This window comes from Cryptomeria japonica, chromosome 5 (genome assembly GCF_030272615.1).
Source record: "Cryptomeria japonica chromosome 5, Sugi_1.0, whole genome shotgun sequence".
In the NCBI taxonomy this organism is placed as follows: domain Eukaryota; kingdom Viridiplantae; phylum Streptophyta; class Pinopsida; order Cupressales; family Cupressaceae; genus Cryptomeria; species Cryptomeria japonica.
In genome coordinates, this window is record NC_081409.1 from 764,895,306 (window position 1) to 764,920,377 (window position 25,072).

At 36.4% G+C, this 25,072-nt stretch overlaps 1 protein-coding gene across 3 annotated transcripts in view; it reads left to right on the forward strand.

The window, feature by feature from the left end:
- Window positions 1–12,321: 12,321 nt before the first annotated feature.
- The window catches only part of LOC131036485 (probable plastidic glucose transporter 1), a 203,719-nt gene continuing 190,968 nt past the window's right edge, over window positions 12,322–25,072 (forward strand). Inside the window, exons 1-2 of one of the 3 annotated variants that reach the window (XM_059221727.1) lie at window positions 12,322–12,789; window positions 23,980–24,124. In XM_059221727.1, the coding sequence (XP_059077710.1) occupies window positions 12,555–12,789; window positions 23,980–24,124 (380 nt within the window). In that variant the 5' untranslated portion in view covers window positions 12,322–12,554. The remainder of the gene's footprint in view (window positions 12,790–23,979; window positions 24,125–25,072) is intronic. The other 2 variants (XM_059221726.1, XM_059221725.1) reach the window with 2 other exon arrangements.

Here is a 25,072-nt window from a genome sequence, read left to right on the forward strand (position 1 = left end):
AGCCCACCAAGAGATTTGATATTTCACTAACTTTTTCTTCTTGCAGGTTTTAACAATTTGATGTAGGTTTGAAGGAGTTAAATTAGTATTTGATTTTAGTTTTTCTAACTTTTTTTCCCAAAGTTGGTTAAAATTGAACTCATTTTATTTTCAAGGTAAAAAGAACCTCACAATCTTCAATTGGTGCTCCAGAAAGAACCACATATTTTCATTTGGGAAATTAAAAAGAACCACACTTGCAAGGATAAAATTTACAACAAACTTCAAACATTTCTTTTACAAGTTAAAGTTCACATTTCAATTTGGGTTCTAAAAAGAACAAGAGAAACTTTCTATTTTCTTGCACAGGTTAAATTTTACCATCAACATTTACTTGCAAGATTAAAGAGAACAATCCACATTGTGCTTGTTTGGAGCAACATCTCCAAATAGAGGATAGAAAATCATTACCTTGAAGGTTAAAAAGAATACTGGTATTCTGTGTCTCGAAAGTGGTAGGTATATGCTCTCCCCTTGATCGGGTGACCAAAAAGCCAAACCCACTCTTTTTATGCTTTCGTTACTCTCAAACAATTAAATCTTTTAGAGGTCCTACCTTTCTGAAGCCTTGAGGGGGCTAATGAGAAGAGAACGACCCAAGCGAGTATGACTAAAGCCAAGTATTCTAACTCACTATAATCAAATCGCCTTTTGAGATAAAAATCTCAGGGGACAGAGCATATTTGAGTTATCTCATATCAAGCACTTTGTAGGGCCTTGAGGTCTCAATCATGCTTGCGTGACTACATCTTGTTTGGTACTTTGTTGGGCTATAGGCCTCCATCATGCTTGCGGGAATTCAAAGGGTATCTTCGAACATAAACCTTTACTAAAAGCCATAGCGATAGAGACTGAGAGCCAAGTCAGTTGCCAAACATTGGCAATATCATATGCAAGGGTGGGGAAGAATTCACCCCCAAGATTACTCACCATATATCTCCCAAGATAACTACCCAATTGTGAAGCAATTCGCTTTGGGTTAATTTATGGAAAAAGGCAAAAATACGGGTGCCCTCTAGGGGGTGACAAGGTTGTTTGAGCTGACGAAATATTGAGACTAGTGGGCTATGATATTGTCAATGACCCTTGAATAAAGAGTCTACTTGATGTGTATTCATTGTGATCCAAACCATGAAAACATTGAGGATTTGAACACATCCTCAAAAGAAAATACACTCAATGTTTAGCATTAGGATGGCCATTGTCTTCATGTGTGCTATGTATTCTTGTCATAAATGTTAAAATATCTTGCAAAAATATCCAAAAATAAACTAAAAAATCCGTTCAAACAAAGAGAAATCATAAGTGGAGGAGATTTTCAAATCAAACAAAGCACCTTTTGAGGTGGTTATCAACTTTTCAACTATCTTTAGGCAATATTTTCATCCAATCAACATAGAGGAGTATCAAAACCAAGTGATCAAGAGTTTATCATCCAACTATCTCAGCAACAATACCTAGCTAGGTATTCAAGCTAGTCAAATCAAGTTTCCATATCGGGAGACTTTATCCATATCATTTGACGCACTTTGTCATAGGGGGCTATCAAACAAACCCTCTATTCAACTTAGTAAGCTTGAGTATCTGAAACAATGTATCCATCAAGTCAACAACATCAACCTATCCAAACTGAAACTTTGATCACTTGTATGACCATACCTCGTCACTTGAAAAGAAGAAGCTTATTCAAAGGAAATGATTCCTAGCATAAATCAAGATCAAGATATCATGGCTCTCCAATCTAATCCCATTTTTTATCAAGATCCGACCAATCAAGAATCTTATGATGATCCCCTAAGATTTTGGTATTCCATCCACGATGATCCTCTTTTATCTCAAGAGAAGAGACCCATTCAACGTCTACCTCTTAAGCAAAAGAATGATATACCTTCCATATCGTTCACTAATCTAATTCAAAATCAAGAGAAAAGCACAAACTCAAATGATCCTACTCCAAGTCAAGATCAAGATCAAGGAATCCTTTCATCCTCCAAATCCATTTTAGGTCCTTTCATTCCAAATTCAAACTCTTCATCCTCCAAATCCATTTTAGGTCATTTCATTCCAAAGTCAAACTCTCCATCTCTTCCATCCATCTTGGGTCCTTACCTCCCTCCATCCACCAATCCATCACCTCAAATGATCCATAAGAAAGATCAACAAAGGCACACATCTTTGAACTTATTTCAACCATCTATCTAAACATCTTTCCAAAACTATTATTCCATCATTTCCTTTATCTATTTTAGGTCCTTATGTCCCAAAATTCAATTTTCCTCCATCTCTTCACCACTTCTCGAGTTGTGTACCAACACTCATCTTGAATATATTTCCATCTATCCTCACACAAATCTTCAAACCTTCTATCTATTATCCAAGACCTCTTTTCTATCCTTCCATCCCTTTCATTCAATCTTTTACATAAATTCATCATCTGTGAAATAGGCATTTATGTCATTTTGTCACATGCTTGCCCATGCTCGAATCTCATATTCAATCCTTTTCCTAGATATCTATTCATGAATCGCTTCAGAATCCGAGGTTGTTCCTCTTTAACATTTTCTTTTGGTTGGGATGCACACTCAATCCAGAAAAGAACCACTTATTGTCTCTTGGTACCGACATCTTTTGATTACTATATCTCATACACTTAATCAATTTCTCTAAATCATTGTGATCTCTTAGTCGAAGACATGGCTAGTGAAAAATCTAAAATCTTGCTTCAATGCCACTATAATTATCAGACCCATGTAATTTTCATTACTTACAAGCCAATGTAATCAAAATAAGGAAATAAATGGACAATATCAAAAGATCAAAATCATGATCAAGAAAAGAAATATCAAGAAAAAAATAAAATAAAAAAATATAGGTTCTCATCTTGAGGATCAAGTGCTCTTCCAAGTGAGGGCCACCTTTTTGTCAATGGGGACTCAACCTAGTGGGAAAGATTCACCCTTCCTCATCAAATGGACACAAGTTCATCATCACGACCACCAAATACTTCACCAAATGGATTGAGGCAGTTCCATTGACTACAGTGATCGACAAACATATAGCTTCCTTTATTCTTAATTACTTCATCTGTCAGTATGACATCCCTAGTTCCATTATCACAGATAATGGCAGACCTTTCATGAATTAGAATGTACAAGAGCTTTGTGAGAGATTCCATATCCAACATCGCTTTTTGACACCTTATTATCCACAAGGGAATGGCCAAGCAGAGGCCTCAAACAAGACAATCTTGAAAATCCTCAAAAAGATAGTGAATGATGTTGGTAAAGACTAGCATGTCCAGCTTAATCCTGCATTTTGGGCCTACAAAATGAGTATCCACACACCTACAAGAGCTACACCATACTCATTGGTGTATGGCTCATAAGTTATCCTACCTATTAAGGTAGATATTTCATCACTTCGGATGTCATTGAAAGGCCTCATTCCAGATGAGAAATATCGAGTCAACAAGTTGCAAGAACTCGAGCTGCTAAATGGACATCGCCAACGTGCCTTTGATCATCTCAAGGCGTATCAACAAAGAATGTGCATAAGCTACAATAACAAAGTCATCCCATGAATATTCAAAGTTGGTGACCTATTCCTAAAGGAAAATCCCCGGAATCAACAAGATTGAGAAAAGAAAGGGAAATTTGAACCCAACTGGTTGGGACCCTTTGTTATCATATCAACTTATGGATCAGGAGCATATTCGTTATCAACTTCAGAAGGGGACATGCTTGATGAGCCAACCAACAACATCCATCTGAAGAAATTCTACACTTGAGTCGTCCAATGCACAGATCAAGCAAAAAAGCAAAAAAAATTTTAAAAAAAGTATCAAAAATCGTCACTAGGGTGAAAACCTGACAAATGGGTGCTCTGTGACATAAAAAAAAAAATCAGGAAAAATACAAAAAAAATGAAAAATAATAAAAAAGTGCAATAAAAACAAGTGGTGAAATCCTGGCAACATGCGCCATTTGTGAGAGAGAAGCTCCTCTATCTATCAGTACTTGTATCATATCTTTGGCTCCATCTGATCTAAGCCAATAACCATCACATAACACTTATACACACAACATTATCCCAGACATACTTAGCATAGCCATTATCCTTGATTATCTGAATAAGTTATCCGAATCATATCCCACCATGGCTTGGTGATCAGTGTAAATATCCATATTGAAGTAGTAACAACAAGAAGGGGCAAAATCCTGACCTCTCTAGGGGCACCTTGAGGGTTTTAGACATCAAACCAAACATGTAGCAAGACAACAAAGATCAGAACAACCAACACACAACAACAATAATACAAGAGGCTAGACATCAAGGAATTGAACTGATTTGAATTGAACAAAAGATCTATTTACAATATGTTTTACTTGACAAGCATACATTTCAAATAGCATGCATGCTTACTATTGGTTGTTAATTTTTGTTTATCATATCTCCTAATTGACTCAAGGATGTCTCGACGACTAGAGAAACAAGGAAGGAATGTGATGTTTTCTTTGTCTATTGTTTGGGAGTGAATTCTTCTACTATGTAAATTTATCTTACAACGTGATCGGGTAACATATCACTGAAGACATTTCAGATTTGTATAGGACAAAGGTTAACTCTTGTTTGTTTTATGCAAGCAACACTTAGGTCCTCTTGGATCAATTATACTTCAACGCTTATGTCATCTTGCAATATCAAAATTCATGTGTTATACTCATATCATTATGGTTTAATTATACCATGATGCTTGTATCAACTTTCAATAAATCAAGGCCCAATGATGAAAATAAGGGAAGCACTGGCACTTTGATCAAAATAGATGGAAACGTTTGGGAAAGAGAATGCATTAGCATCATTAGTATCATTTTGTTATCATTATCATTTGAATCTTGCATTAGGTTGCATATTGATGCAGGAGAATCCCCGGTCGATGAGCAATCTTGCATCAACCAAAAATATCCCCTTTCAGTTTTGTTCTTGTTTAGTTCATTGTGCAGTTTTCTGTGTTCTTACCAGTGGTTGCTTGCTTTTTGTGGCAGATCTTATTTTTAGTTTCAATTCATTTGGGTTCTTTTCCGGTCAGTTATCGCTTCTAGTTGACTGTTTCTGAGTTCCAGGATAGTTCTTGTGCTTACCGGTTGGTTTTTCCTTCATTATCGACGCAATTCTTGGCATGTAGATCCATTTCGGGTCTTGTCCAATGTTCTTTGGCGTGTGGTCAACCTTCTTGCTGAACCACACCTCTTGGTTGTTATTTTCCAGAAATATTTCTTTAATTCTTAGGGCCAACCTAGTTACACGTTTCATTTTCCTACATTGGTAAATGTAATCTTATGAGGCCGACCCGGATATGTTCCAGTGAGTATAAATATGTTATTATCTAATCATTTGTGGGGCAGAGGAAGTAGAATTGAGAATAAGGATTGGGATTCGTATATTTTGATCTGATCGATTCTTAGAGTCCTGGTTGGATTGTATTTGGCTGATAGCCTACACATAACCGGTTAACTACCAGATGTTCTTTGATGATTATATGATGATAACCAGATGATTATCAAAAGTTCTAAAGCATTAATATGATCTGTTTATGTAATCTTGTTATGTTTTCTTGTTGCTTTCGTTGTGTTACTCTTGCTGCATAAGCCGATTGATTTTCTTTGAGGGTTTTACCAGTTATGGCTACATCAAGTGGTATTAGAGCTGGTTTGTGAACCTGTTGTTAGAGGAAGACCCGGTTATGCACTGGTTGGTTGGAGAAGAAGTTGAGGAAACTTGTGAACTTGTTCAGATCATCGAACGTGAGGTAGAGAAAGGCTTGCAAGTAGATCATCGATCCTAGAGCTTGAGCTTGAGGCAATTAGTGGGTGGAGATTTGAATAGATCGCCGATTGAGGCAGGCTGCAGAGTGAACCGATAGATCGCCGAGGAGAGGCAACCAGAAGCTTTAGTCAGATCACCGAACCCCCTAAGGCAATTGCAAGTACCTACTGATAAATCGTTGAACTGAATCAAGTGATGGGACTTACTTTTCAATTAACCCCGAGAGTCTGATGCAAGAGCACTAGTGTAGTTCTTATCGGTTGGGCAGTTAGCAGTGGAATTGCTTGGAGATCGTGGCATTTCTTCTTGTTTGAGAGTTTAACATTGTGGATTGGGATTTATTCCCTTGTGTTCATGATCTTTATCATGTTCAAGTTTCATGGCATTTGGCTTTGATTCCGGTGAGATATCGATTCCGGTATTGGCCCGGTTGATATGTTCTTATCGGTTAGTCTTGCAGTGTGTTGAGCAAAGTTGGATTAGGTTGCGGTTGATTCCCATGACTTGCAGATCGTTGGTTTATGTTTCTTGTGTCTTTTTCGATGTTCCCGGAAGATCGTGTGATGTTTTGTGCATTGGAAGTTGTTCTTAGTGATTTGAGTCGACTTGTTATTCTTTACACGTTTCATGAACCCGTTAGTCTTTGGGCTGACTTGATAAAGTTATTATTATTTGTGGACGGTATAAATAGAAGTTTGTGAATCATTTAAGGACACAAAAAAGACAAAATACAAAAGATAGAAGACATAATTTAGAGATCGAGCGAAGATGTAGAACCAACGAGATTCTTGTTTGGTGGACTGAAGTCGGAAGGGTTGAGGTCCGGATTAGGGTTGAACCGACATATTATTTCTAGAGGCCAATTTGATATGTGGATGATCTGCGGATCTTATATTTGTGTTGTAAGCATTGTTTGTATCCTGGAATGCGATCCAACATGTGGCATATGTAATTCTTCAAATTGTTATAAGATGTATTCATACTGTTTACCGGTTATGTATTGTGTGTTGTTACCAGTTGTTCTTTCTATTATTTCTATCATTGTGTTACCGGTTACCAGTATATCTTGCATGGTTTTTGTGTTAGGCTGCAAGGATGGGATGTCCTTCATTGGGTCTCCCTATCTTGACTGCATCAATGTGCAATTTCTACGAATAAATGGTTTGAGTTCCCATCCTCCACTATCCTTATCATAGTCTTAATCCTTTTAAATTTGGGAGAGGAGGTAGATTGCAATAGTTGTGTTATAGTATGTTCAAAAGAATTTTTTTACAGATTCAATCTTCCTCTTTTGGACAATGATATTTCTAACCAATATGGGGAGGACAAGGTCTTCATGGCACTTTGCATAGATTCAAGAGTAACCAATAAAATTCTCTTCATGGGCAAAGTTTTCTCTATATTTTGCAAATTAAAAGGGAAAGATGTTTGTGGCTCACCTCTCATGAGACCTCCATCAATTCTAGTATTTGTAGTTGTCTCTATTAGTTCTTCCTCTTGAGCTACCCCTTTTCCTTTTTCTTTATCTCCTTTATATTTTTTATTCTCTGTTTCCTCCTTCGTTCTCTTTTTCAACCCCTATATTAGGCAATGGGTCTTCCCCACAAGCCTTCTTAGGAAGCTTATTGTTATTTGAAGATTCTTCATCTCCTCTACCTCCTCCTAGGTTATTGTTGATTTTGTTGAAGTTTCAAAAGTGACAGTAGAAGTAGTGCCCACAACACTAGAAGTGCTCTATTCTCTACTCTTACCTAATTTATGAGTAGTCACTTTTGAGTCTCGAGCCTTCTTCTTGGGCACCCACACTTGAGATCTCTTCAAAACATTAGTATTTCGGACTAACAAATCATCAATTTCAAGTAAGCTCTAGTCAATAGGGTTCAATAGTTGCATTTGAATAATGGCCATGTACTTGGGACCAATCAAATCAGGCTCGTCATCATGAATTCCTCCTATATCCCAGCCTAATTAATATTTAATAATTTGTTTTAGGCTCAACCTCACCCAATCTAGCCTGCAGACATCATGGTCATCCATGCAATTTTCCCAGATATACTCCAACTATGGCACATGGTGATATGAGATAACTAACTACAAATTGTTCCATCTTTGCTATCAAAGTGTAACCTAATTTCATCATAAGTAGAAGACGCATTTTTGGTCATGCATTTACCAATATTCAATGCATTAGATTAGCTTTTGCATTTGTAATAGCCCAACTTAATAAGGAACTAAATACCTATTTTATTTTTCTTTGGGCATCTTTTATTTACTTCACAAATTTGTTTACAAATTTTGATTAGGATGAATTTATCCTTTACATATTTGGGTAGTTTTTGTGGGAAAACATCATAACCACCTACTTTAATATAGGTAAACTAAGGAAACTGTACAAAATAGATGCCATAAAGGGTTAGCAATTTAATTGCTTCTAGAGATATGCTCTATCCTAGGTCACCCTGAAGTTCCCTCACAAGTTGCATTGTGAATTTATCATTCACCAATATGAAATTGGTAAAACTTTTCTGTAATTGAAGCTTGAAGTAGAAGTCATAAATTTGGATATCATCATCAAATTCTTCCATATGGCTAAACCCATGGCAATATCTTGTGTAAGTTAGGGAATACATTAAATAATAAGACATGTAAAAGGATTTGGTGCAGGCAAAATGAGTGATCACCTCATGTAGTTTGTCACTAATTAATCTAGCCCAATCTAAATAATGCTTGCCAATGCATATGACTTGCATGAAAAAGAACATCCACTCATCTAGGTTAAAAGCACAAACATCCTCATGAAGCTTATGCAATAATACAATGATATCTACTATCTCCTCTTTCAAATAGGATTTATGAATTATCTTCGGGAGTTAAGACTATCCTCTCCTTGGCACCATGAACCATTCCTTGGCTATACCACCTCTATAGTAGCCCTCCTTTGCATTGAATTAATATTGTGAGAGAGTTGGATTCCAATGTGAGTGAACATCCTGGTCTAGTAGGTGAAAGTAGGTATGAATTATGGTTTGATCTAGGTTTAATATAACACTATCATCTCTTGTTTTGATCCACTGAGTGTCTTAGTCATATCTACTTATACATTCCATTATCAAATCCGTACACTGAATTGCTAGTGTGAATGTTGCTGCTTCCAACAACTTGCTTTCTACCAGTCTTTATTTAACTAGATGTCTATTAAGGTTTCTTGTCCTTCTCCAAAATTCATTCAAATCAATATATCCTAGTTGGGTATCCCCAACTTCCGACAATGTGCTCTCCAACCCATTTAAATTCTCATAGTCAAAGTATTTAAACTTCATTTTGAATTATGTTGAGTTTTCCCTTATTTCAACTACTTTTAGCTATGTAATTCAAAAACCCTAGATCATTGTGAAAAATATACTCTTTAATATTTCTTAGATGGCCTACCTTTTTAGTGGTAATGCTACAATCTATGCTTCAATTCTGGGCGTTGTGTTATCGTTGTTGCAAATCTCTCTACTTAAATTTGGTTGAAGTCCTGAATTATGCCTTTCCAAATGACAATTTAGGTTAAATAACCCTTTCTTGTAGTTGCATTAATTCTACACCTACCTCGACCCTCTATAATTAATGCTCAGTACTTTGGGTGATGTCAACATTTTAGTTCAACTTTGGTTTAGTTAGAAAAGCTCATTGGACTTTGATTAATATTTTAAAACTTCAATATGTTTCTGCTTAGTTATTTATTATGAAATCCACCTTCATTTCTTCTTTATCTTATCTTTTTTAGCTATAATTAATGTTTCTTCTTTAGTTAGTTCATGATTAGGTGTCAGACCTCAACGAGGTTTTCTAACTTCCTCATGGCACTGTCTTTACTTTAGGCTTCAATGTGTGAATTTGACTTTCTTTGCTCTTTTAACCTTAGTACAAACTAAGTGATTGAGCTCCGATACAGTTAAAAAACTACATTAGGGTTTGACACTTATTTCAAAGCTTAATGGACTTGGTGGCTAAAACATGAGACTTGAACAAGTTAGACTCGACATGAAAAGTAAGTTTGGGTTTGAATGCCAGACTCTGACATTCTTCTCGGTACTTGGTTTTTAAATGTTTATAGCTCTTCGGTCTCAAAAGCAAACTTCTAAAACAAAAGACAAAGGCCACCAACATTTACAATACTTTGAAAAGGGAATGTAGAGACTTGAATCGACATGAGATGACTTTTGTTGAAGTTTGACAAGAGTTTTTAACCAAGGTAAAACTTCAATGTACTCTTAAAAAAGGCTAAGTGTTAAAAGTTTTAATAGCAAATATGGGGTTGTTTATTCATTTAAATGTGAATTATTGAACTTAAACCCAAGGAGGAATAGTAAGACTTAAATTTCGATAGAAGGGTAAAATTTAAGGCAACATCAAGCTCTGACTGGGACAAAGACTGACTAGGGACAAATACTGACAAGGATGAAGCCATGGACCTATAATCTTTGGTTTCACAAGAAGGATGATAAAGTCTAGACATTGAAAATGGACAAAGGGTAGACCAAAACACACACTAAAAACATGACTTAAACCAAAATTGACAATGCCTATACTACTATAGTACAAAGGCAAGGGTTACATGCTTCACTTTTGGTATACTTTCAACTCTTGCCCATTGTAAGGAAGAGGCAAGATTGTTCCATCAAGATATGCTAGCTTAAATGCATTGCTCCCACTTACTTGGTGTATTTCTAATGGACCTTTCTACAAAGAATCAAACTTGCCATGCACTCCCTTTGGTTCTCTCTTGTCCCATAGCAACACCATAACTCCCTCCATGAAATTCTTGGGTCTTGCCTTCCTGTCAAAAAATCTTTTTTACCCTTTCCTGATGTAGAGTAATCTTGTTTAGCAAATTCTCCCTTTGTTCTTCAATCTTGGCCAAATATAAATCCTCTTTTGCAACAAATCTTTCAATTGCTAGTCTTCAATTACAATTTGTAGCTTTGAAGCTAAAAGCTCAAGTGGAAGTGGTAGAGTGGAGCCAACACCATACACCAATTCAATAGGTGACATCCCAATTGATCTTTTTGGTGTGATTCTGTTTGCCCATAAAGATTTGTACAATTATTTATGCTAATTCTTTTGTTTTTTAGCAACTAGTTTCTTCATGATAGACATCAGATTTTTATTGCTAGACTTAGCTTGTTTGTTCCCTTGAGGGTAGTAATTTGATTTATGGACTAAAGTAATTCCATGTTTGTAACAGAACAATACTACTTCTGAAGAGGAACATTATCATGTAATTAACTTTAATATCATTACAAACTTCATACTCCAAATAAAAATGTTTTATGTTTCAACTATCTCATCTATGAATAAAACACACATTCACTTTTCCTACTCTTCTTTTATTCTCTTCCATCTATCCTTACAATTCAAAAACAATATATATTAAGCCTCCAACGATGACTAAATTCAAATGATTTTACCTAAAAAAGAAAAAAAGAAAGAAAAAAAAAAACACTTACATGCTAGGGGAGAGGGACCAATAGTTGTATGGGGTTCCAATAGTTGTTATAGCAATTGTGCATATAATATCCAGTCTTGCCACATTTTTATACTATATAATGTAAATAAATAATCCACATGTAAATATAAAAATTGCCAAATGTTGATTAAAATGGACCAATACTTGAACATAAGAGAACCTATAAATGCTATATAAAAAAATCATAAATATATTAATTAACAAGTGAAATAGATCATTTTTTGTTTCAAATAAAATATCATAGTTATCCACTATAAGTGTGTCATTTATAAAATAAGATACTCACTTAAACAAGTATGTTATCATAGTGTAAAAATATTATTCTTATGTGTACAATTATTGGGGTAGCAATGTATATGCATTGGAGTATTTTATATTAGTAATTTGTCTTATCACAAATATAAAAGGTGAACACAATAAATACCTTGTTTTTCTCCATGAAATGTGAGTGATTGTCCAAAGATTTAAGTGTTCAACAATTGGTCCCTTTGTGTTTGAATATAAGTTTTATTTTATATCATAATATGTTGTTTTTGTGTTCAACTATTGGTCCTTTGGTATTGGATATAAAAGTTAGAGATAACACACATTTATGATTATTAATAGGTATTTGGTCCATTTAAGTTACATATAAGTAATATTTTACATGAAAATATGATATTATATTAATTACAAATGATATTTTTTTATTCAACAATAAGGGATTTTTAGATTAAGTGTTGATCGAATCTTTAAAAAGTCATTTTTTTGACACTTTGCATTAGACGCGTTATTTTGATGACTTGTATGATGAGTCACGCCTTCAAATCTTAGTTGTAGATAGTTAAGTGTCCTTATTACATTTAAAAAAAACAGAGGTCTTATGATAGTCCATTTGAAGGCTACATATTGAGGAACCCTTGCCCTCTCCCTCGCCCTCCCCCCAAAAGTGCTAGTCTTCCCTTCCAGCGACATAACATTACCTAATAATTTCTTTTAATCCCCGAGGACAAGGGAAAAATGGTTCTAGTGCAACGGATAGATATCAGACAAAATAGATTTCGTAGGAAAGCGATTCCCCGATTTGGATCAGCCGTCTTGAAAGTGAATTCTTATCCAAAACAATGCCAACATACTGATCAGGCGACTTCTTAATGAACGTTCTTCTGGAAGGTGAAATTAATCCATCTTCAACATGCATTCGGCTGTGATTATCCCAAATTTTGCAAGTAGATCAAATGTGTATACAAGGGGACATGGTGGTCAAAATTACCGCATTCCTGTCATTTGGAAGAAAGATTCACATGGTTTTGTTAAGTGGGTACCCTCGTTTACTGATTTCCTTTCAACTAGAAAAAAACCCAACTGCAGAGTTCGTCGCGTAGAGAATGAAAAAGTTAACCCAATTCAAGGAAAGCGAAAAGAAGCAGGTAAAATATCCACCCTATCTCTCCGACATGCATACGTATAAACTCGTTCTCCATATATACCTTTTCAAGATCATATAGTCACAGATAACTTAGTTGTGGTTATGCATATGCATATAACCTTGCTTCTTTTTGTGTATATGCCAGTTTAAGGTTATGTATACATATCCATCTATCTTTGTGGCGTGAATTTATGGACACATGATCTTGTTCGGTATATCTGGAAATATGCACAACTTTTTTGAGTTTTTATTTTAGAGATAACTTTGTTCTCTGTATATGTGTTGTGGCCTCGTTCCGCCCATGTGTATATACTTGCTCAAAGTTATTTGTGCTGTATATATTTTTTAGCCCTCATCAACTTGTTATTTTTGGTGTGTGGGTCTGTTTATGCTGCGAGCTAACGTTTATAGATACGCAGACTTAATTAACAATGAAAGAAAAAAACCTATTCCAAAAAAGTAGTGTTCAAAGCCTTAAAAAATTAACTGCAAGACAATTGTCTCTATGGACTGTGACAATCGAGGAGTTAGGAAATAATTATTACTAATACAGGTCAATTTTAAGTTTAACATGGATTGATATCTACGGTAAACTATTTAAAAGATTTGAGATGGCAATTCCACATTAATATAAGTTCAAAAATATAGAGATGGGTATCTCAAGTCTTTTTCATTCCTTTAGGCGTATGTCAAATCCATGTTAAAGTAGATTCATGCCAATGTTTTTATACATATAATTTTGATATATATCTTTGTGAATATGCAGAAAAAAAGTGTATATATATGTTTGTGTGTGTGGATGCAGAACAAGGTGTATATCTAAATATATGCATAGAATGACGTTATGGGTATATATATGTACATACAAAGAAACCAAACAAGGCATGTATATATACATGCATATACACAAAATAAGGTTATACATACAATATATGCCAAAGAAAACATAACTGCCTTCAAGATTACCAATCAAGGAGGCAACTCAATGGTTATTCATTGTAGAAAAACAATATATTATAAATAGAAGGGTACTGCATTAGGCTATTATAATTTTCGTATTTTATCTTTGAGACAGAGGACTGTTGTCATCTCTAACACCTACTATGTCAGATTTTTTCTGAAAACATATCATTTGTAGGTTTTGGTTGTAGATAATTGCAAAGGACATATAAGGGAGGTTTTTAGAAGAATGAAGCTTCTAAGAGAGAAAAGCTTGCGAAAGAGGAAGTTTCTGGAAGAGTATGTAGAGATATAGAAATTTCAGCTATATATTAAAATATACAATAAAATATAGTAGCTCCTTTTACCACGTCTCAACGATTTCTGTTTGTAGACAAAATGTAGAAGAAAATCTTTCTAAAATTGACAACAGACAAATGGAACAGGACCAAGCACCTCCAAGCTGCTTTTGGGATACTGTTGTGACCATTTCACACATCGCCCCAGTAAAATGGGGACCCCCTCTTTTTGCTTTAGGTTTTGCTTTCTCTTTGCTTGTTTTTCTCTCTGCTTTTTAGGGTTTAGAGTGAATGAGTGGTTTGCCTGGGCTAGCTAGATTAGGGCTAATCTTGGAAGCTCATTTTAGGGTTTCTTTCAAGCTGAGTCTAACCTAATTTTGGGGAGTTGTTAGTCGTCTGCTTGAAACCTCAAGTTTGCCATAATGAAGCATGCCTTTTAGGAGAGTCAAGTTGGTTTGATCAGGGACAGGGTGAATAGGTCTCATGTCAGGTCAGGACTAGATTTGAGGGTTTTCTTGTCAGAGTCCTGTTTGTTTCCCTATCTAAGTTAGTTGAGCAGAGCCAGTGAAGAAAAGGAGTTGGTTTGATCAAGTTTGATGAAGGATGAAGTGAATCAAGGTAACATCTAGCCTGGAAATGTCAATTTCGCTCCTGACCCTTCCAAAGGGTCCAGGGCGAAAATTATTGTAAACCTCTTTTTTCTTCTCATTTTTGATTGAATGATGCTTTCTAGGGCATGTTTAAGGGTAGATTGATATGTTCTTGCCTGGAGAGGGATTTGATTGATTTTTGAAGAGCAAGATGATGCCTGAAAGAGATTTTCGCTCCTGATCCTTCCAAAGGGTCCAGAGCGAATTTCATCCTAAACCCTATTTCTTGCCTTGGACAGACTTGCAACCTTGTTCTTAGCTTGGAAAAGGACCTAACTTTGCCTTGTGAGATGGTTTGAGACTTGAAAACTGAGCAATTTGGCCTGGGATGGAGATATTGCTCCTGACCCTTCCAAAGGGTCCAGAGCGAAAATCTTATTAGAGCTTATTTCTTCCTAACTTTGGCTAAGTTTTCATGTGCAGGGTCTCTTGGAATGAAGATTGGACATCATTTGATACCTTTGAAGATTTGGAAGCATGCAAAATGAAGAATTTTGGACAAGAAGGGAAATTTCGCTTCTGACCCTTCCAAAGGGTCTAGAGTGAAATTCCCAAAAACTCTCCTTATGCAATGAAAAAGGTCAAGATTTTGGCATGAATGAAACGAGAATAACTTGCTTTTACCTATTGAGGTTGTTTTGACTTGGAAAAATGAAGGATTTTGCCCAAAAGGAGAATTTCGCTCCTGACCCTTCCAGAGGGTCCAGGGCGAAAATTCCTCAATCACCTATTTTTCTTGCAAAAACAAGTCACTTTTTGGTTTTTATGGCTTGGATGAGAGAGGAGTAGTGTTTTCTTCCTTTGAGAGTTGAATTCAACTTGAACTGATGATGGAATAGACCTAAAATGAAAAAATCGCTCCTGACCCTTCCAAAGGGTCCAGAGTGAAAATTTCTGTAGGAGGCATTTCTTGTCTTGTTTGGTCTAATTGAAGTGTTAAAGGCATGATGAAAAGAAGAATGGGCATGTTGAAACCTTTGGGCATGTTTAGAAGTGATCAAAATGAAGGATTCTGGCCAGGAAAGGCAATTTCGCTCCTGACCCTTCCAAAGGGTCCAGAGCGAAATTCCTTATAAACCTATTTTTTAGCCTTTCTTGGACATGAAACCCTATTCCTAGCATGATGAAACATGAAATCCTACTTGGCAAAGAAGTTTCAAGGTAAAAAAATGAAGATTTTTGGTCAAGATTGTAATTTTCGCTCCTGACCCTTCCAAAGGGTCCAGAGCGAAAATCCTCAAAAGTCATCTTTTTTTCAAAATTTGGGCAAAGCTAAACTTAGACAAGGGTGTGAGAGGACTTTTGAAATGCCTTAGAGTTGAATTGGATTGCCAAGAATGCAAGTTTTGATGCCTAGAGGGAAATTCGCTCCCGACCCTTCCAAAGGGTCCAGGGCGAAATTTCCAAATCCTCCTATTTTCCTTGTAGTTCAAGATAAGATTTTGGTTTTCAGGACTCAAAGAGGAGTAAGGCATGATGTTCTATGCCTTGGAAATGATTTGAAGTTGAAAGGATAAAGGAATTGCCCTAAAACCTAAAAATCACTCCTGACCCTTCCAAAGGGTCCAGGGCAAAAATCGTAAAACCAATGAGTTCCTTTCAAGTTTGTGCTAAGACAAGGCTAAACCAAGGGAGAAAAAACCTTTGAGACCACCTTTGAGTGGATGTTTGTTCCAAAAAATGATGATTCTAGGTCAGAAGAAGATTTTCGCTCCTGACCCTTCCAAAGGGTCCAGGGCGAAAATCTCAAAATTCCCTATTTTGCCTTGCAAGAACAAACCAAGCTTGGGTGGAGTGAATGAAGAAGACCATTGCCTAACCTTGAGTGGAGGATTCAAGACAAAATGATGAAGGAGTAAGCCTAAGCAAGGAAAATCGCTCCTGACCCTTCCAAAGGGTCCAGGGCGAAAAACACTAAAGTCACCTTTTCCTCCAAAATTCAAGTAAAACTAAGCCTGGACTTCAGTGAAAGAACCCATTTGGAATGCCTTGGAGAGGTTTTGGACCTCCAAAAATAAGAATTTTGAGCTTAGGAGAGAATTTCGCTCCTGACCCTTCCAAAGGGTCCAAAACTGAAATTCCCAAAAATGCAATATTTCCCTCAAAGTTTTGATGAGCTAACCCAGTGATGGAGATAAATGAACCCTGGAGATTGCCTTGGAGGAGTTTAATGATCAAACTAAGGTGAATTTTGGCCTAAAATGTAAAAATCGCTCTTGACCCTTCCAAAGGGTCCAGGGCGAAATTCACATTTTCACCTAATTTCCTCATGTGAAATACTAAAAAATTGAAATGCAAGACTTTGATTAGGTCCAAACAAACATGAACTTGCCTTCCGGGAGATTTTGGAGTGAAAGGAATAAGGTATTCAAGTCTTAATTGGAAAATCGCTCCTGACCCTTCCAAAGGGTCCAGGGCGAAATCATCAAAAAACCTGTCATTCAACCTTGTTTGATTAAGTCTAAGGCAAATTGCAAGATTGTGAAGACAAAGTCATGGAAAATTGCAAAAATAAGTTGTGAAGTTTTTAACTCATGAAGTGAGTAAGTCTAGATGAGAGGTTCAATCAAGCCTTGAAGTGATTTAAACCTTCATTGCTTTGAATATTTCAATGCCCAAGGGAGAAAGGAAAATTCATTAAGCCTCAATCAAAACTTAATATTCCCAAATTTTCACTAAATTTGCCAAAATTAAGACATTTGGGGAAGCTAGATCAAATTCGCATAAATTAAGGCCTTTACCATTTAATTAATTAATTTTTAAGCCTTAATATATATATAAAATCCAGCTTGGAAGCCTTGAAATTAATTTTAAAATTTAAAAAAATGAAGGGGAGCGCTCAAAATCCATTTCTTTGCTTCTATAATAAGCAAGTCGGCCTCTTTCTAAAGGGAATTTTATTTGTTTTATTGCTAAAAACCTAGGTCGGCCTCATGGTCAATTAGGGTGACTGCCCTATATAAGAGAGGAGTATTGTTTCAAAATGCAAATCATTCATTCATTGTTCTAAATGCGATTTTGAGGAGCAGATTGGAGGAGCGAAATCTAGCAGATTGGAGGCGAATTTCTTACTAAGTTGGAGGCTAATTTCCAGAATTTGCTAAGTGGTTGGAGGCTAGTGGAAGGCGAAGTGCTTTTGAAGGTTAATTGAGGCATAATTCATCCAAAGGGAGACCAAAATCCAATCTTTATCCAGCAAATTTTGATCTTCCTTTCATTTTCCAAGATTGATAGTTAAGCATTCAAGAAGAGGTATGAAGAATCAAATTGTTTGAAGTTCTTATTCAAGACTTATTTTGATTTCATAGCAATCTTTTAAAGTCTAAGTCTTGAAAAATCTAATTTTCATTCATAATTAATTTGAAAAGTTTATAATTCTTGGATTTATCATGTCACTTTCAAATTAATGTCCAAATTATCCCCTTGAAAGGTCTTAGATCCTATGCTTTAAGATATTATGCTCAAGGACTAATTTTAAGTTTTTGTGTAGGCATCAAATGACGACCCCCAAAGCCGGAGGATCTACCACTCGCCAGGCTCTCATCAAGGAAGATCAGAGGAATGACGAATTGGAGACCAGGATCGTGTCCAAGTGGAGTAATGTCAGAGACACCAACCTAGGAAACTTCAATGTGAGGAAGTTTCGAGAGGCCCCTTACATCGGAAAGCCATCACCTGTTGCAAAGAAGATAATTGAGAGTGGCATTATCAAAGCTGCAGGTTTCTCTCCCGCAGTCAAGTGTCATGAGTTAATGATCGAGTGCGCTCGACACTATGATTCACACTCAAGAACGATCATGGCCGATGATGGAACTATCTTGGCCTATCTTTCGGAGGAAGCTATAAGTGAGATTTTTCATCTCCGGAACATAAAGACATGGTCTACAAAAGTCTAGAAGGAGCTCGGTCGATCTATGAAGATGATCCTGATTCCTGCCTGAACTTCATCAACAAGAACTGGCTACTCAAGAGTAGACCTCGCCCGAACAAGATTCCAAATACACTGCAGAGAATCGACTTCCAAGAAGAGTTCAAGGATTTGATAACCTTGCTTAATCGGGTTACAGGTGCTTCTCAAGCTTTCTTCTTTGATAAATGGATGTTCTTCTTGATACAACTGATTGTCCAAGGAAAGGGAATGCTCAATTGGGCTAGAATCATTAGAAACAATCTGGACGTGCAGTTGAGAAGACTAAGACCTACCAAATCATTCCACATGAGTTCATATGTTGTATATGCCTTGATTAGAGGTTTTGAGTATGCAGGACTACCTCACAGAGGAGTTGTTGGAAGAGGACCCGGAGAAATAAGAGTTTGTGATTCTTATGTTCAACTGCATCATCCGCCTAGAAGTGACTACAAGTTAGTCAATGATACCTTCATGATGAATATTACCAGGATATTGCAAGGTGGGATTCACAATCGACTGTCCATGGACGCACAAGAGCTTGTGAAGAAGCATGGTGCATGGTTCATTCAGTTTCCAAAATTCACATACATCAGAGTTCATGGGTGTCCTTCACCTTCCTACATGTTGCCAAGATATCCAACAGACAGGATAGTACTACTTGAGGTGACTAGACAGTTGGCAGCTTATGCGAAGGCATCCAGACACAAGCATGGAAATGGAATTCCCGTGCCCATCATACTAGGGAACTCAGTTGAAGTATGTCCTAATACTCAAGCCGTGGAAGATGCAGAGAAGGAATTATCTCTATACTCATTCACATCTTTTGCCTCGAGAGAGAATTTTGACCCTCATGGTCATATAGAAGAAACAGTTGGGAAGAAGTACAGGCATGAATCTTAGGTGGAGGACTTTTGGATGAATGTCCAAGATGATGTCGAGGTCAAAAGAAAGATGCATTCCAGGTTGCCTTTGGATCTCATCAGGAAATGCAAAATCTATAGAGTAGCCGATCAAGCCCAGGATAATGGCAGATATCTCCAGTCATCCTATGAGAAAGAAGACAAAGAAGTGAAGATAGATTGGAATGAGCCCGAGGTTTTAGACTTGAGAGCTTTGATGGCTCCTGTTTTATCCTGCACTCGCAGATGGGTGGATGTACAGCATCAAAAGTTAAAGGAGCAGAATGTATCTATGACATTCACCTTAGAAGTGAGACCAGAAGAAGGAGAAGCAAGTGTGAGTGAGAATACTTCTCATTCCAAAGGCTCAAAGAGGAAAGAAGGACCTGAGAAGAGAGAACCTTCCAAGAAGAAGTAGAAAGCGAATCCTGATCGCCCACCAAGCACATCTTCTAGGCATGAAAAGGAAGCAAGTCAAGGGGAAGATCAGAGGTAGATAGTATATGAAATTGATGAGTCAATGGAATCCATGGTACAGAATGATAAACAAGAGAAAGGGCAGACACCTCAGCATTCATCAAGTCAATCTCCCCAAGTTGGTGCTAATGAGCAACATGAAGAAAAAAATGATGATGAAGCAACATCTCCTTTCCGGGAAGATAGGCCTCTACCTAAGGAAATACAAGTGAGGGAAACAAGATTTGCCATTCTTGATTGGCTGAAAGAGAGATTGACAAGGGTAGTTGTGGTTGAAGAAGAAGAAGATGTGTTTGACTTGGAAAGCCTTATAGGAAATTCTCATGAAGTAATAGAGAAGAAGAAGGCCACAAAGATGTCTAAGGTAATTAGAGATGAGACAGGATCCAGAAAAGTGCAGATAGCTACACCAGTGGTGGACAAATATGAGGATGAGATTCTAGCAGAAGAATATGACTTAAAAACATTTGAGCTTGGTCCACTTACCTCCGAGCAAGCAATGGAAGAAGCAACTGATTCATTTGAAGCACTTAAAGACAAACTTAAAGAAGAAATGGAAAAGAATAAGAAGCTTGAGAGAGAGGTCAGTACTTGGAGGAACTATTTTAGTCATCTTAATCAGCCCTTGAGACGTCAGGATCCAGCAGTATCTCCTTTACATGCACTCCCTCTTGAATCAGTAGGTGAAGCAGAAAGGGTGAAGAGCTTGGTTCAACTTATGAGTTCTTGGATTGATGAATCTCACAAGGTAGCCGTTGAATTTGCAACAAGAATGATGAAGACAGTTCATCGAGCTATCCAGGTCCTTGAGATTATCCATAATCTAATGATAACTGTAGCTGCATTCACTCACACTAGAGATGTTATCATCCCAGTCTTACAAGTGATAAGAGAAACACCAAGACGGATTCTGACGCAGGAAAAGATAATGGATGGAACAACCCATAACCTCCTACAGTGGTCAGCTCTGCTCCAGTTGAAGGAAGTCCTTTTTGAGGATGTCAACACCAGATGCAACCGAGTGGAAGGCGTCATTCATCCAATTCAAGATAAGGTGTTTGAGGTGTTGTGTACCATTCTTGACAGACGGATTGAGATCGAGACTGATGTGGACATCCAAGAGTTGGAGGATAGAGTCAAGGTCATCTTTTGCAAGAAGGAGAACATCATCACAGAAAAGCAACGAGATCAAATGTATACTACTATGTTCCTGATTGAGAAGACCAAAGAACTGGAACCTGGATGGGAGACGACTCTTCTCACTGCTTTTGATCAAGTACTCCACTTGGAAGAACGAATGAAGAATCTTCCTGAGATTCCGATTGCTGAGATTGAGGGAATTGTGTCTAGATTCATTGAATATGCTAAGAAAGAGCATAGGAAAGGGAACAAAATTCTAGATGAAAAGTTGTTATAGGATGATGTGGCAATTTAATTCCTATTGGTCTGTCTCCTCGGTATTTGTGCCAATTTTTTATTGGCTATGGATTAGTAATGTTTATCTAAATGGGGACTTTTTTGTAACAAACCCTAATTAGGGTTTAGGTGTCAGAATCTCAGCCATTGATCTTCCTTCGATCTGGGTCGTTCATTTTTTTTGAGGATGCTATATAAGCCCTCACTCATTTCATTTTAAGGGGTTAGAGAAAAGAGAGAGAGCTTAGAGAGAGAAATTAGTCATTGTTTGTAGCAAGATTGAGTAGTGAAGAAAGAATTTTGAACCATTGTTGTCCATTTGGCTATGAGATCAATAAAATATTGAAGTTATGGTGTTTTATTGCAATACTTGTGGTTATCTTCATGATTGTTTATCTTCTTGAATCACTCTCAGTTGAAATAGCATTTAAGTTTTAAGTTTGAAGGACGAAGTGTTGTGCTTGATCTTGTGATTAGATTTACATTCCAAACCACTAGCTTCTTACTGATTGTGAGGACGCCTTGTGTGGTCAACTGGAAACATTAAGATTGATTAAGAATTCAATCATTATTGGAAGTATTGATATGTATCTCTATGATAGTATCTATATCCTTGATGATTTGAAAGTTATTGAATCCCTTTAGAAGATCGCATCAATTCCAGTAGAGTTGTAATTTCTTGGCGATACTGAAATTGGTAGAATCTTATCAAGTCTAGCCTTCATTGAGTCATTCTTAGGAATAGTTTAAGTATCTCTTCCTTGAAACCCTTACCTTTTGACATTTTTTTGAAAATCTGTTAGTGTTAGGAAAATCCTGTTCCCTCATTTGAAAGAAAGTAATACGGACAAGCTTTCCCTGAAAGTGCGTAAGGCCCCTTGAAGAAACAGCATACACAACGACCACTGGTGCTTATCCACATGTAGAGATCCTACAAAAAGAACCTTGAAGTCATCCCGATTGATCCTTTTCGTGACATCTTCAGCATTCAGAGACTTTATTCAAGAGAGGATAAGATACCTCTGGGTATTTTATTCTGTGTTTGGTTGTGTACAAAATACACATCAACAGATACCAAAGTCCACAAGATATTTAATAGTTAACTGCTGAAACTTTATAAAAAATTAATCAACCAAACCACTCAAAGAAGCTGAAAGAAGAGAAAATCCAGTTAAGACAAATGAACTAAGCTTTACTGTAGTAACTTGAGACCAAGACATTAAGCAGATCAGATTGGGACAGAACTAGGCAGCTGGATTCTTCCTTGATAGCGCCCAGCTGAACCAAATGTAGCTATGGAATTCTAATGTTGAACTGTCACCACAAGGACTTGGTTTGACAGTTGGCTAGCAGTTTCTAGAGCAAGTATTGAAAACAATTTGTCTAATAATTTGTTTGGAAGTCGTTGTTGAAAGCCATATATGCACTAGCAAGCAGTGACTGTTTCAACAAGTATCGGAGCTTAAGAGACATTCTGCTACTTTAATGTTGATTCATTGATTACACCTAATAACAATGATTGAAAGCCTTTCTTCTTATTGTTTCTATTATAACACTGACTATATTCATGGTATTGCAAAGTAGGGAAATCTTTACCCTCTACAGTCCACATGTGAAGGGTATATTCAACTATTTAACTTAGAGTTGAGATACCAATGCACTTTTTCTTAGCTGATAGACATGATTTTGGAATTTAGTGCCATTGATTTTTGTATGTCACATAAATGTGGAGACATGCCTTCTAGGGGTTTTGCACTTTGATCTGAGTGGTCAAAGGGCTTGAGCACTGCCTTTTATCCACAACCTCTTGGATCAGTGCCATTGATGATTTTGAACATTATATATCTTCTTTCTCAACCTTAGATACAGAGCATGTATTACATTAAAAAATGGTCAAGCTTTTTAACTCATCTTTTTCCGAACTTATCAAGAAATTGGGAATTATGAATCACATTTACAGACTTTTCTTCGAAACATTCTACTCTTGAGGCTGCTGCAATTTCTCTGTGTTCTTGCATTCTTCTAGAAGGCTGATATGTTGGGCTCTAATAGTGGCCATGATACTTGATATTACTGTTGGAGATTGCATTTCTCTCATGGAAAATGAAGGCAGTGTTTCTTAGCATCATAAATTTAGACAACAGTGTAAGAATCCCATGAAAGTCACCTAGAATGTTCAGAATTTGCTTTTCGATGTTATAGCAAAAGATAAAACAAACTGTTTTTACAGCTAGAAATTTTTGCAGTTCTAGAAGGTTTTTTCTCAGAGTTAGTTGTAAATGAGAATGAATGTTTAGGTAAAGGACATGCATGATCAGTCATTTTCCATATCAATAATCTTGTTGTCTGTAATCATTTTGAGAACTATGCTGACCCGTGTCATTTAAGTAAACTATTTTCTAAATTGCACGCCTCTTTTGATGTGTGAAAATGTTAACATTTCTTTACCATGAATAGAAACCATTGGGAGCACATAACTGAATTTCAGGTATTAAAGTCATGAAATTTAAACCTTTCCTCCTATTGGTCTTATATTTTTTATCAAAATTTGACATGGATGAGGCAAGCAATGGAACAAAATATTTTTGCAAACTTTTGCAGATGGTGTAAGTAGCAATCATTGCAGTGACAACATAGATAAGGAAGCTTTAAATATTAGCACAAGCTTTGATTGGGAGTGGCTTCCAGCATTTCCACACGTGCTCATGGCATCTGTTTCCAATGTTTTGTTTGGATATCACATCGGGTACATGTTCTTTCTCCTATATCTACTTCACACTCTAGGGTTTTGAATGCTTTACTAGACATTAGTTGTATTTTTATGAAACTTAAGGCTTTGAAAAGCATAAGTGCTTCTTTGAGGTCTTTTAAAAAAAACAAGTTGGTTCACATTTTGTTTAACTTACTTATTTTTGTAATGAATCTCAAAATTTTGGAAAAATTATAAAAAGACGATTTTAGTAAGTTGAAATTCCAAGCAATTTATAATCAATAGTATCAGAAACTCACAATACTGTTTTACAATTTACACCTCAACTAAGGGGAATGCTATTATTTAAGTGTGATCTATATGAAAAGCAAAATGTACACGCCCACTAGGATGATCATAGAGCCCTAAAAAACTTGCTGTTAACAATCTTATTAAATACTAGAGAATCAAGCATCGCTGATGGGAGCTGTAGAAGGAATTAATAGAGAACGAAATTGACAAGATGGTACAAGTTCTATTTCAAGTGCTTGCAACAGCAAATTTTGCCATCAAAATCTTTAAAGTTTCTCTTGGGGTGCTTTTTCAATATTTTATATCCTCACTTAGTCAGCATACAAATTGTTGCCTCAGTGTTTAGACAGTTATTTTAGTCAAGTTCTTTAGCATTTGGAACTCATACATATGATAAACATTGCCAATAGATGATGTCATGGGAAGCCAAAAGATTTCAAAACTATGAATGGACCGTAAACAATCTCTACATGCTTTCTAAAGTTGCAAGAATAGCAGAATTGCAACCTTTGTAGACAAAAAACATTATAATATAAAAATGGGAAAGACCTTCAAAATCCCATGAAAGTTTTGAAGTCCCTCATTATAGAATCTTCTTAATTAACATTTCAAAGCCTGAGCAATATATGCTATATAGCAAAACAAATGAAACACATTTTTGGCATATTTCAAGTTCCTTTGTGTTAATGGCAT